Source organism: Diadema antillarum, unplaced genomic scaffold (genome assembly GCF_040938485.1).
Source record: "Diadema antillarum isolate AM-2024a unplaced genomic scaffold, OU_Dant_1.0 scf00000184, whole genome shotgun sequence".
Lineage (NCBI taxonomy): Eukaryota > Metazoa > Echinodermata > Echinoidea > Diadematoida > Diadematidae > Diadema > Diadema antillarum.
Window position 1 is genome coordinate 983,110 of NW_027271073.1, and position 12,953 is coordinate 996,062.

The 12,953-nt window shown below is 39.1% G+C and overlaps 1 protein-coding gene across 1 annotated transcript; it reads right to left on the minus strand.

The window, feature by feature from the left end:
* Positions 1–4,134: 4,134 nt before the first annotated feature.
* LOC139723275 (transmembrane protein 129-like) lies at positions 4,135–5,901 on the minus strand (the record flags this gene model as incomplete). Its single annotated transcript, XM_071634533.1, has 2 exons — positions 4,135–4,700; positions 5,739–5,901. Coding segments are annotated over 2 exons (415 nt in total), but the record flags the coding sequence as incomplete, so codon positions are not given.
* Between the last annotated feature and the right edge of the window lie 7,052 nt (positions 5,902–12,953).

The window sequence follows — 12,953 nt, forward strand, 5'->3', positions numbered from 1 at the left end:
CAATAACAAAGAAAATCTAATAATCATGTAAAAATTCATTTTTTTAACCTGTACATCAATGAAAAAAAACACAAACCTATTAGTCCACATGTGTCTGTGGATGTAGGGATGAGTGGAATAATGGATGAGTACATAGATGAAGAGATTAAGAGACAGATGGAATGGTAGATGAAATAAAATCAATTATACTTGGGAGAAAAGAATATAAAGAAAAAGCATGATTAATAGACAGATGGAATGGTAGATGGAGAGGTAAATGGCTGAAGACTTGATGCAGCTTCTAAAAAACTAAGTCTATTAGAATTCAACTCTTTTGCAAATGAGTACTGAATTCTGACTAAGAGAATGAAGTAAATGGAGTCCAGAATATTACTAATTATAGTGGCATTTTGGTGTTATGTAATCAAAGCTTATGAATGGAATTACAAGATGTGTCATTTAATGAGGAGTGTCAGAAGTATTCTCACTAAAATATTTTACCTTTGGCAAATGAGAAAAATAAGCATTTATGTCTATGACCTGGGTATTCAGTAAAGCGGATCCCTACTACTCAGGTCCAATCAGGTTCGCGTGGGCAGTGAGTTCATGAGAAACATTATGAAGTGTTTCCAAACACAAATACACCACAACTCCTGTTCATAGAGATAGGAGAGAGTGCAGAGTGTATTTTGCAATGCTCCAAACACTAAGTTTAAATTCGAGAATCCACTAACTTCATCATTAAGAAAACTGCATGAGACTGTCTCCTTCGCAGTGTTTGGCCAATTTCAAAGTCTTGGCAGATTTTTTTTTCTATCTTGATTTTTTGTTTTTGTTTGTTTGTTTGTTTGTTTGTTTTTTTAAAAAGTAATTTTGAAATGATTATAACGTGGGGTATGTGCAACATAACAATCCTATTCTGGCTTTCTACGTGCATACCATTTTCCGATCAACCAAACACACAATGTTAATGAGTTTCTATTCTTTATGTACCTGTGATATCTGTTTTCCCCGATGTGTTTTTTTATTCTTTTGTCTTTATCATAATCTCGCCTTGTTTTGTTGTCGTTTCCATTGTTTTTAAACTCACTTTTTGTACAATTTGCTCATATTCACATGTATTTTTGTATATTATATATTGAATCGGAAATAAAGATTGAATTGAATCTCTTTGTGTATCTCTAAATTTCAAAGAAATCAGCACATAAAGGCTACTTTGCAAGTTTCCATAGTCATCAAAATGAAAACGACTTTGATGGTGTTTTATTGATATCACAGAGAATGCAAGACAAAATTCTTGTACATAAGAACCATCACCAAGTACTGTTCAGAAATTGAATGGAGGGAGAATGTAAATGTATGCCACCTATTAATCTATACGTTTCAAGTCTGTGTGATCTCAATGAACATAAACTTGCAATTTGCTGAAAGAAACGAGGAAAAAAAAAAATATTTAGTATGTTTGACAAAGTCGAAAAACTGAGATAGCATCTAGCTTGACATACAAGGATATTTACTGTTCAAAAACTTCAATATTTCAAACAGTTAAGATCAAAATGACCTATTTGTATATAATGGGCCGAAGTAAATATTCCTCAATCATATTCAATATTCTTATTTTCATATATTTCATTTGGATACAAATTAGATATAAATACATATCACCCAGATGTATGTAGACCTTTGAATCTAACCTATGATAATAAAGACATGCTTTGATGCTCAAGTGTATCTTACATGTCAGGCAGCAAATTGTTCGTGCATAATTTGGACGTAGAAAGAAAGTACAAAGAAAATCCACAGAGTGATCTTTCTTGAACTATGATACTGATGTCTGGAAGGAACAGACAACCCCCAAAATAATGCCTCCAACACCTCTTGGGGCAGAAACACCTGTCAGCACTAAATTTACTGCATATAAATGACAGTCATTATCAAAAATTTAATCAAAAAACTATAAGTGACATTATAGAAATACACATTTACCAACCATTCTATAAATAAGTATTGAGCAGTACACTGTATTAAGAAAAGATGCTCAGTTTCTCAGTAGTAGAAAGGCTACACTGGTAGAAATCAACATCAAATTACCAAAATGAATAGGGCTTGGAGACAAACATTAATTTTTGTAAAAGACCTACTAAATTACAGTCTCTGCTACACTGAAAACGCATTCAGTAGGACTCAAACTGTGCTGGCTCCTCTATGCTGCGTTTACACCATGTTCCCAGCGGTTATGGCAGTCACATTTCAGGACACCGTGGACAAAACGGGATGGACGTGAGACAACATGGTGAGACGGGATAGGCAGACATGACAGGCTGTGATTGTCATGGATGCCGTGTCAGATTTTTAAACTGTCAAACAAATTGCCACGACAGTCCCTGTGATAATGAGAAACCTTGTAGATTGCAATAAAATGGGGTAAATGCAACAAAACACAATGGCACATTATAGGCCATAACAAAACTTGGTGGCGGTCCGTAGTGGGCGGCAACAGAAAATATTGATAGTCTAGACTTATCAGATGCTGTGAGAACAGCGTCTGATAGCTATATATTCACTGGGGTGAGGACTAGAATTAACAAGACTAGAATATGAAGAGGGGAAAACGGGAAAATGTCTCATCTACTCACAATGCATTACGCTTTGGGCAGACGGGGCTGCCGTAGCCACTGGAACATGGTGTAAACGCAGCATTACTTTCAGTTGAGTCTGAAATCTCTCTAAATCTCTCTAATTGTAAGGGAATTGTTGGGTTTGAATGCACTGATACCAAAGAAATGCACTGATACCAAAGAAGAGAACCACTGAAACTCTGTGGTAAATTAGAGTCACAGCTGTAGACAATTTCACTGCTATATTTGGAAAAGAAAGACATGAGCTGTTGTACTTGTTGCAATTTGTTGCTAAAAATGCTTTGTTCTATACAAGGAGTTTCATATTCAGTATAGTTTGAACACAGGAATTGATAGATTTGTTGTAAGAAGAGAGAGACATTAAGCTCATTGCAGACAGTTCACTCTAGATCTTATTCCTAATAGATAAACCAAACATTTCTGATGCATGACATTTTGTTGTACCAAAGACTAAAAAATTAATCTGGAAAGAAGATTGTTGACAAGGACTGACAGCTAGTATTTGCGAGCTGTATTTGATGAGAATGAAATCCTCCAAAAACTGTACCCAATTTAGAAGAGAGACTTCATTTTCTGCAAATTAGAAGGACTACAATATTTTTCAGTGGCAAGTCATAAAAGCTGTGTAAAGTTTTGATTGATAAACCCATAGTCTACCTTCAAAATCTTCCGAGTTGCGCTTAGATAGAAAACAAAACAAACTTAATAGAACTGAAGTATAATAATAACTTTGATTGCTTGGATAACAAACTTGAAAGACACTGGCTTTTGTGTGAAGTTTGCAGAATTACAGTTTTGATTTCCTACACACATCTCTCAATAAAATTCTTTTGAGGTGTCAGACTTTCTTCACTTTTATGAGATGATTTAACACATGTGGGGAAGACTGTTTCCTTCATGCTTTAATATTTTTTCCTGTAATTTTCAATCATACATCAACACAACTATTTCAAATTGTCTTCTGTCCCACTGAAGATGTGTTTAAGTGAAAAGGTGGCTACTTTTTTTCTTTCTTTTTTTTTTTTTGGGGGGGGGGGGGGGAGCTACACAGTACAAACACACTTTAGAGGTACTGCCTATTTTCAAGATCTTAACAATTCAGTCTACAGTTCTGAATATATACGCGACCGCAATTTTGTCACGAGGTACATTATAGTTGATTCCAGGTTTGAGACTGGCTACTCAAGACTAGAACCTATTTGTCTATTACAGAGAGAACAACCATTTTATTTGATTCATCTCACTACTTTTTTTTAGTTCTGCAGTAGATTCAATTGATAGAAGATAATCACTGCAAGAGTACCTTCATACAGAACTTCTTATCTCTTTACAAGAGGTCAATCCCTTTGTTTTTCAAACTTCCACTTCAATCGATAAAAAAGAATGCCACACTTGGTACTTTCCAGTGGCGGATCGGGGGGGGGGCACCGGGCATGCTCCCCTTCTTTATTTTTTGTTAAAATAAAAGGAATAAAAAGAAAAAATGGGGGGCAAGTGCTCCCCTTCCCCCCTTTGATTTTGTAAAGGCACCTCCCCTTTATGGAATTCCAGGATCCGCCCCTGCTTGCTACAACAGTTTAGGAGTTGCTGGTCATATTTTTCTGGCAGCCTTAGGAAGATTTCCATCTGATACACCCATACAAACATTGACATTCCTGGTGGCTGTATCCCGTCATACATCAAGTCTACTGGTCTATCAATAGAATATGTTTGCCCTTGTCTTGAGAACTCTTGTCATTTAACACCACTAAACAAGTCTAGAGAAAGTAGTTGTTCTATTCAAAGATTGATGATGACATCCTGAAACCTCCCAGGACGAAAAAACCTATGTCATGTTTCGATGCAGCGGACGTCCAGGAGGCAGAACTTTGATCGGCACGTAGGACAGGGCGCCCTCGCCCCGAGCCACGTTTCGGGACGGTCCTGTGGCTGCCGATTGACCCACCACTTACACAGGCACTCCAGGCACCACATGGGGCGGCAATAGCACTGGACACATTCGCCCTGTGAGGGCGCATCACACAGCTTGACGAGCTTGATGTCTGCTGGGGTCTGCAGGCAGCCAATGCAAGTCTCTGGAGGCTGACAGAAGAGGAATGGAAGAAAATGAAGACTAATAAATGTATGTATGTATTCATATTGACTTCATATCTATATATTGTTTGATCCTGAATAATTATGCTCTTGCACTTTGCTTGTACTTGTAAAACCAATTCATTCATTAGTGTTTGGTTACTTTCCCCAAATGGCAGCCAATATAATTTAGACAAAGTTTGCCAAGTCCCTTTATAGCTGCAGAGCACTCTAAGCTGTCGGTTCCAAGGTGGCTTGCTCATAACATTCACAGGCTTCCTTAGTGGCCAGGGAAGATCTCTATCCAAAAGCAATCCAAGCCAAACACACACCATTCAAATTAAATAATACGACAGCATGTACAGAAGATCACTGTGATACAGAGGGTGTCAGAAGGATCACGTAGGCCTATGCCTTGTCCATTGGCAATGAGTGTGAGGATATCTGTAATAAACATTAAGGAGAGCAAGCTGGCAGACATGCTGATCTGACGTGAACATTGCACTACAACTATGACTCCAATGTTGTTATCTTTCATCAAATGGGTTCCCCAAAACAGGAGCTTTTCATTGCAGAACATGGTGAGAAATTCTAGAAATGTGATGACTGCTTGAACTCTCTAAAAGATGTTCTGTGTAGGAATATTGCACCAAATGATGCATTCACTTATTCTCAAATCTGGACCTAAGGGTAACAGTAACAGCCTCAAGCATTTGTAAAAACTAAAAGACAAATAATATATTGCTGACTGACTGCAATGAAAACTCAATGCAAGCGATAGCAATTTAGGAAGAAAACTTAAAAGAAGCCTTTCTAATACCATTTACAGAAAAAAAAAAATGTGTAAAGTGGGATACTACCAGATGACAACAAATTTAAGGAAAGATGCTCTCTTAACAAGAATCACTTTTTATAAATTGACCCAAGCATGGTACTTTTTGGCACAGCCGAAGTCAGGACCAACATCAATCAACTGATGGAGTGGTGATAACAAAAAGAATTAATTCACACATCAATTGTGCTGACCACTACTCATAATCCACTCACCGGCGAGCCGTCTGGGAGATGATACTTTTGGTTGCTCTGTACCTGTTGCCTGAAAGCCTCCAGGAAGCGGTCAGTCAGCGTCTGTTGGATGACCACGTTCCTGGCATTGACAATGGGCATACTGACCTTGTCCTTCAGATCCCGAAAGTCCAGAGCATTCAGTCTGCATACAGCGTGGTAGAAAGAATCACACAAGTCTTTAGTAATGCATTCACATCTGTGTTATCATGCATCCTGTTTGTGTATACATTATCAGTGAGTACAATATAGGTCTTAACCCGTTCCATACAGGAACCTGGTAGCCTGTGTATTAATTCTATGGGGATTTCAGAATTAAGTATGGAACGGGCTAATTACCCAAATATGTAAAAAAGGCAGAGTGAGTTGAATGAGTGTATTATCTGGCAACAGTGCAAAGCATAATGTGAATCTTGTACTGTCCACATCAACTGAATGTATTTGCATTTTTTACAATATCGAATGCAAAAATTTGAGCGACTGAAACATGTATGCAAATGTTAAACTCCACACCAAATCCAATTCATCTGCAGGCCCGTAGCCAGGATTTTTCAAGGGGGGGTGCGGTCACTAAAAAAATGGACCTTCGGTACCAATACCAATGATGACACACACACACACACACACACACACACACAATTATATATATATATATATATTCTTTGGACGACCGAACCACAAAAGTTGTATAAGAATTTGCGCGCAAAGCGCGCCACAAATTGTGAATTTTGACTGTTTTAATGACGTTTTAAAGTCTCGAGGAAATTTGTATTTTTGTCTGTTGCATGCAATCGCGTTACCGTATTTCATCTAGGAAATAGTAAAAACTCATTTTGCCAGGAAATTGCAAAGTTTAATTGTGTTCGAGACTCTGCGCGCGTAGCGCGCCGCAAAATTGAGAATAGTGATTTTCCTGGTGTTGTTTTAACTTTTATTTTTTCTATTGTATACCCGCGTTAGCAGGCCTGAAGCCAGGATTTTTAAAGGAAGGGGGGATTGCGTTAATTAACAAAACGGTCCTTTGATACTGTCCCGGGAGGGGTAGCGACAATTAAAAGGTGGACACCATGCTCATACATGGACTTTCAAAATGGCCCCTAAACGAGTAATGATCATATGATTTTTTTGGGCCTTAAAAACAAGTATTCCTTAAATGTTTCCTGCACCCTAAAGAAGTACTTCATCATGATTGAACAATATACCATTTCCCCAAATTTCGGCCTTTTTGATACCCTTTGATTATATACGCTCGTACATCACACTTTCCATCTAATCCGTGAGAAAAAACGACCCCTATTACGCGTTTTCTTTAGCGAGTATGGTCACGGTGTCCACCTTTCAGTTGGAGTTTTCCATCCCATTGGATGCTGTTTGGAAGATGAAACATTCACTTTACTATACAGTATATCAGCCGTTGGTATGCGAGTTTGTCAAAAACGAAAATAAATAAGAAAAATTTTAAAACAAAATGAATTGTAAATGTGAACCATTTATATTTTGCCTCCTTGTGGTAGGATATTTCCAGCATTTCCGAACTTTCAAATAATCATTTTAGATTTAATAATATTAAAGGTAGTAGATCCGATTCGCAAACATCTCCAATATCAGTCAAATGTCATATTAATCATCATGCTAAGAAGGTTTTCTTTGTGAAATTTGGAGGTCAGTGAAATTCAAAAATTAAACATCTGTTAGCCATTGGAAGAAGTTGAGTGCAAATTCAGACCTCAGGCTTAGTGCTCAGATGTTATATTTGATTTGATCTGTCTTACTGTGCACACTAAGATACATACTGGAATGGTTATTTCTTATTTATTAGAATAATTATAGTAGCATATTTGGTTACTAGCTGTCTCTAAGCATTTTCGAATTTGGGCTGCAAAGAGATCCACTACCTTTAAGTTAGAAGAGAGATAAGTAAATAATGATAAAATAAACAAACAAAAAAGAATGAGTTTCTTTTGTAATACTATCTGACAAACTTTTTACTTTACCATTTTACTTCATAGCTCAGCACTTTCCATTCTCTCTCATACCCTCTTACCCATTACATTTAAATGAAATACAACTAAAATGAGTTTGCGTGCCTGCATAATACTCTTTGGAAATTATAAGTGAGAATGTTCTTAGGTTTTGGCTCACTTTAAAATGAGAACCAATAGAACTGTCACAACATGAGAAAATGTATAAGTAATAATCAACAGTACATTTCCGAATTTGGCCTGCAAAGAAATCCGCTACCTGTAAGTTAGAAAAGAGATTAGTAAATAATGATAAAATAAACAACAAAAAAGAATGAGTTTCTACCGCCGTATCCAGAACAGAGCCTGAAACGGTGCAGGCTCAAGAAATCGTTTGTACTAATACGTCTTGAAGTACTGTGTGATACTGTTGACTCAGACTTCTACAAAGCTGTAAGTAAGAATTTTAACCCAATCCGGCTCATTACCTGTGTTTTTTATGAAAAAGATGAATAAAGAATGTAAATTAAATAACGCCGCGTCACAATGCAGTCTAACGCTCTCACAATGTTATCATACATAGGGTTTTTCCCTGACTGTTTTTACTCCGGAGCTCTTGCAATATTCAGGCTTTTGTAATACTATCTGACAAACTTTTTACTTTACCATTTTACTTCATAGCTCAGCATTCTCTCTCATACCCTCTTACCCATTACATTTAAATGAAATACAACTAAATTGAGTTTGCGTGCCTGCATAATACTCTTTGGAAATTATAAGTGAGAATGTTCTTAGGTTTTGGCTCACTTCAAAATGAGAACCAATCGAACTGTCACAACATGAGAAAATGTATAACTAATAGAGAACTGGAGTAACACAGGCCTTTCATTTTGTTTTGTCTCTCCTGATCGTTCGTAAGAAATGCTAATTCATGACCACCTTTTCACAATTTGATTGGAGCATGCATTCATAATGGAAAATAGTTGACATAATAATCTATCCCCAGGCATTATCATGCCAACATGTACTTATATGTACATGTACCATATCTTTGTGAGACGTAGATATAAAATGTCTCAGGTTTTCGATTATAGTAATTTCGAGGAAATTTCTTTAATTTTTATCATATGTGACCGTGCACCTCAAAACGAACATAAAGTCGCACACACTGATTTTGCGTGAGGACTGAAAATAAGTGAAGTGGGTCAACCTAACCGAACTTGACTTTTTCATATTTTCTGAAAGAGAGGGTCTTCCTTTACATTATGCTAAAATTTGGTATCATAAAATGGGCAGGAATTACTGTGTTTTTTAGCAGTTTATCTCGAACATTTTTTGGTAGAATAGTGTGGTTAGGTGTGTCTTTAGAATCCCTTTTTCATTTCTGAAAAACCTTGTCCACACTCTTCACTTTCAACTGATAACTTTTGAAAAGATAGTGTTACCGCTTTGAAAGTTGGCATTGATTATGGACAGAATGTGTTAATGAGGCATGCTTAATTTCAGTTTAATCTGATAATCCCTTCATTGTTGTTACTCTGGTGGTTTACTTCCTGTTTTTTTGTCTCATTCATCGCACAGCCAGCACGGTTTGGTAAAGATTAAGCGCTTGAATAGACACTGTACTTTAATAAGAGCCTCTTTTCTCAGTTCACACTTTTCCTGAGTTTGTGCTTTCTTTCCAATATTTAGATAGGTTAGGAGAGTCCATTTTGATTTGAGTTATACATCATTTTAAAGCTTAAAGTGTGCTCTTTCAGGGGCGTCACCAGCATTTTTTCAAGGGGGGTGCGTTTTGACACTAAAATGTTTACGAGATTTTTTTGGACAGACATTTGGAATATAGGAAGCTCTCAATCCCTAGACTTTTACTGTTTTTTTTTAGGGAAACCAAGCGGGGAAAGGGCACCGGCGTAACTAGGATTTCATCTTGGGGGGGGGGGGGTGGGGGGAGGGGGGTTAGTATGCGAGGGAGCGAGCAATGGTGGGGGAGGGTGTAGAAGTGCCGGAGGGGGGTGTACCCCCTATAAATGGATTATGGAATGACGGTGTGAAACGACAAATTACTGGCAACGATATCAGGAGAATGGCATAACGACTACATGCGAGCGAGGGGAGCGAGCGAGCTTGAAAATTTTGACATTTTACAGTCCAAGAACTGCCGTTTGTAGCCATATTTTTGTGCTTTGTAAATTAAGGGGGGGGGGGGGCGCGTACCGGGCGCAACTGCTGGTAATTACTGGCAGCAACATCAGGAGAATGGCATAATAATTAAATGCGAGCGAGCAAAGAGAGCGAGCTTGGAAATTTTGACATTTTAAAGTCCAAAAACTGCCGATTGTATAGCCATATTTTTTTTGCTTTGGAAATAAAGGAGGGGTGGGGGGCGTAACGGGCCCAACTGCGGGTAATTACTGACAGCAACATCAGGAGAACTGCATAACAATTAAATGCGAGCTTGAAAATTTTGACATTTTACAGTCCAAAAACTGCCGTTTGTATAGCCATATTTTTTTGCTTTGGAAATTAAGGGGGGGGGGGGCGCACCGGGCACAACTGCTGGCAATTACTGGCAGCAACATCAGGTGAATGGCATAACAATTAAATGCGAGCGGGCGAAGAGAGCGAGCTTGAAAATTTTGACATTTTACAGTTTCAAAACTGCCATTTGGAGCCATATTTTTTCTCTTTGGAAATAAAGGAGGGGTGGGGGCGCAACGGGCGCAACTGCAGGTAATTACTGGCAGCAACATCAGGAGAATTGCATAACAATTAAATGCGAGCTTGAAAATTTTGACATTTTACAGTCCAAAAACTGCCGTTTGTATAGCCATATTTTTTTGCTTTGGAAATTAAGGGGGGGGCGCACCGGGCGCAACTGCTGGCAATTACTGGCAGCAACATCAGGTGAATGGCATAACAATTAAATGCGAGCGGGCGAAGAGAGCGAGCTTGAAAATTTTGACATTTTACAGTCCCAAAACTGCCATTTGGAGCCATATTTTTTCTCTTTGGAAATAAAGGAGGGGTGGGGGCGCAACGGGCGCAACTGCCGGTAATTACTGGCAGCAACATCAGGAGAATTGCATAACAATTAAATGCGAGCGAGCGAGCGAGCGAGCTTGAAAATTTTGACATTTTAAAGTCCAAAAACTGCCGATTGTATAGCCATATTTTTTTTGCTTTGGAAACTAAGAGGGGGTGCAACGGGCGCAACTGCTGGCAATTACTGGCAGCAACATCAGGTGAATGGCATAACAATTAAATGCGAGCGGGCGAAAAGAGCAAGCTTGAAAACTTTGACATTTTACAGTCCCAAAACTGCCATTTGGAGCCATATTTTTTCGCTTTGGAAATAAAGGAGAGGTGGGGGCGCAACGGGCGCAACTGCCGGTAATTACTGGCAGCAACATCAGGAGAATTGCATAACAATTAAATGCGAGTGAGCGAGCGAGCGAGCTTGAAAATTTTGACATTTTAAAGTCCAAAAACTGCTGTTTGTAGCCATATTTTTTTTGCTTTGGAAATTAAGGGGGGCGCACCGGGTGCAACTGCTGGTAATTACTGGCAGCAACATCAGGAGAATGGCATAATAATTAAATGCGAGCGAGCAAAGAGAGCGAGCTTGGAAATTTTGACATTTTACAGTCCAAAAACTGCCATTTGGAGCCATATTTTTTCGCTTTGGAAATAAAGGAGGGGTGGGGGGCGTAACGGGCGCAACTGCGGGTAATTACTGGCAGCAACATCAGGAGAACTGCATAACAATTAAATGCGAGCTTGAAAATTTTGACATTTTACAGTCCAAAAACTGCCGTTTGTATAGCCATACTTTTTTGCTTTGGAAATTAAGGGGGGCGCACCGGGCGCAACTGCTGGCAATTACTGGCAGCAACATCAGGTGAATTGCATAACCATTAAATGCGAGCGGGCGAAGAGAGCGAGCTTGAAAATTTTGACATTTTACAGTCCCAAAACTGCCATTTGGAGCCATATTTTTTCGCTTTGGAAATAAAGGAGGGGTGGGGGCGCAACGGGCGCAACTGCCGGTAATTACTGGCAGCAACATCAGGAGAATTGCATAACAATTAAATGCGAGCGAGCGAGCGAGCGAGCTTGAAAATTTTGACATTTTAAAGTCCAAAAACTGCCGATTGTATAGCCATATTTTTTTGCTTTGGAAATTAAGGGGGGGGGGGGGCGCACCGGGCGCAACTGCTGGCAATTACTGGCAGCAACATCAGGTGAATGGCATAACAATTAAATGCAAGCGGGCGAAGAGAGCGAGCTTGAAAACTTTGACATTTTACAGTCCCCAAACTGCCATTTGGAGCCATATTTTTTCGCTTTGGAAATAAAGGAGAGGTGGGGGCGCAACGGGCGCAACTGCCGGTAATTACTGGCAGCAACATCAGGAGAATTGCATAACAATTAAATGCGAGCGAGCGAGCGAGCGAGCTTGAAAATTTTGACATTTTACAGTCCAAAAAATGCCGTTTGTAGCCATATTTTTTTGCTTTGGAAATTAAGGGGGGGGGGGGGCGTGCACCGGGCGCAACTGCTGGCAATTACTGGCAGCAACATCAGGTGAATGGCATAACATTTAAATGCGAGCGAGCGAAGAGAGCGAGCTTGAAAATATTGACATTTTACAGTCCTAAAACTGCCATTTGTAGCCATATTTTTTCGCTTTGGAAATAAAGGAGGGGGGGGGGCGCACCGGGCCTAACTGCTTGTAATTACTGGTAGTAACATCAGGAGAATTGCGTAACAATTAAATGCGAGCGAGCGAGCGAGCTTGAAAATTTTGACATTTACAGTAAAAAACAAACTGCCGTTTGTAGCTATATTTCTTCGCTTTAGAATTTAAGGGGGCGCATCGGGCGCAACTGCTGGCAAATAATGGCAGCATTATCAGGAGAGCATAATGATTACATTCGAGCGAGCGGAACGAGCGTGCTTGAAAATTTTACATTTTACAGTCCAAAAACTGCCGTTCTTAGCCATATTTTTTCGTCTTGGAAATTAAGGGGGAGGGGCACCGGGCGGAACTGCTGGCAATTAATGGCAGCAACATCAGGTGAATTACATAACGATTAAATGTGAGGGAGCGGAGAGAGCGAGCTTGAAAATTTTACATTTTACAGTCCAAAAACCGCCGTTCTAAGCCATATTTTTTCGCTTTGGAAATTAAGGGGGGGGGGGGGGCAAAGAAGAATGGCATAAACATTAAATG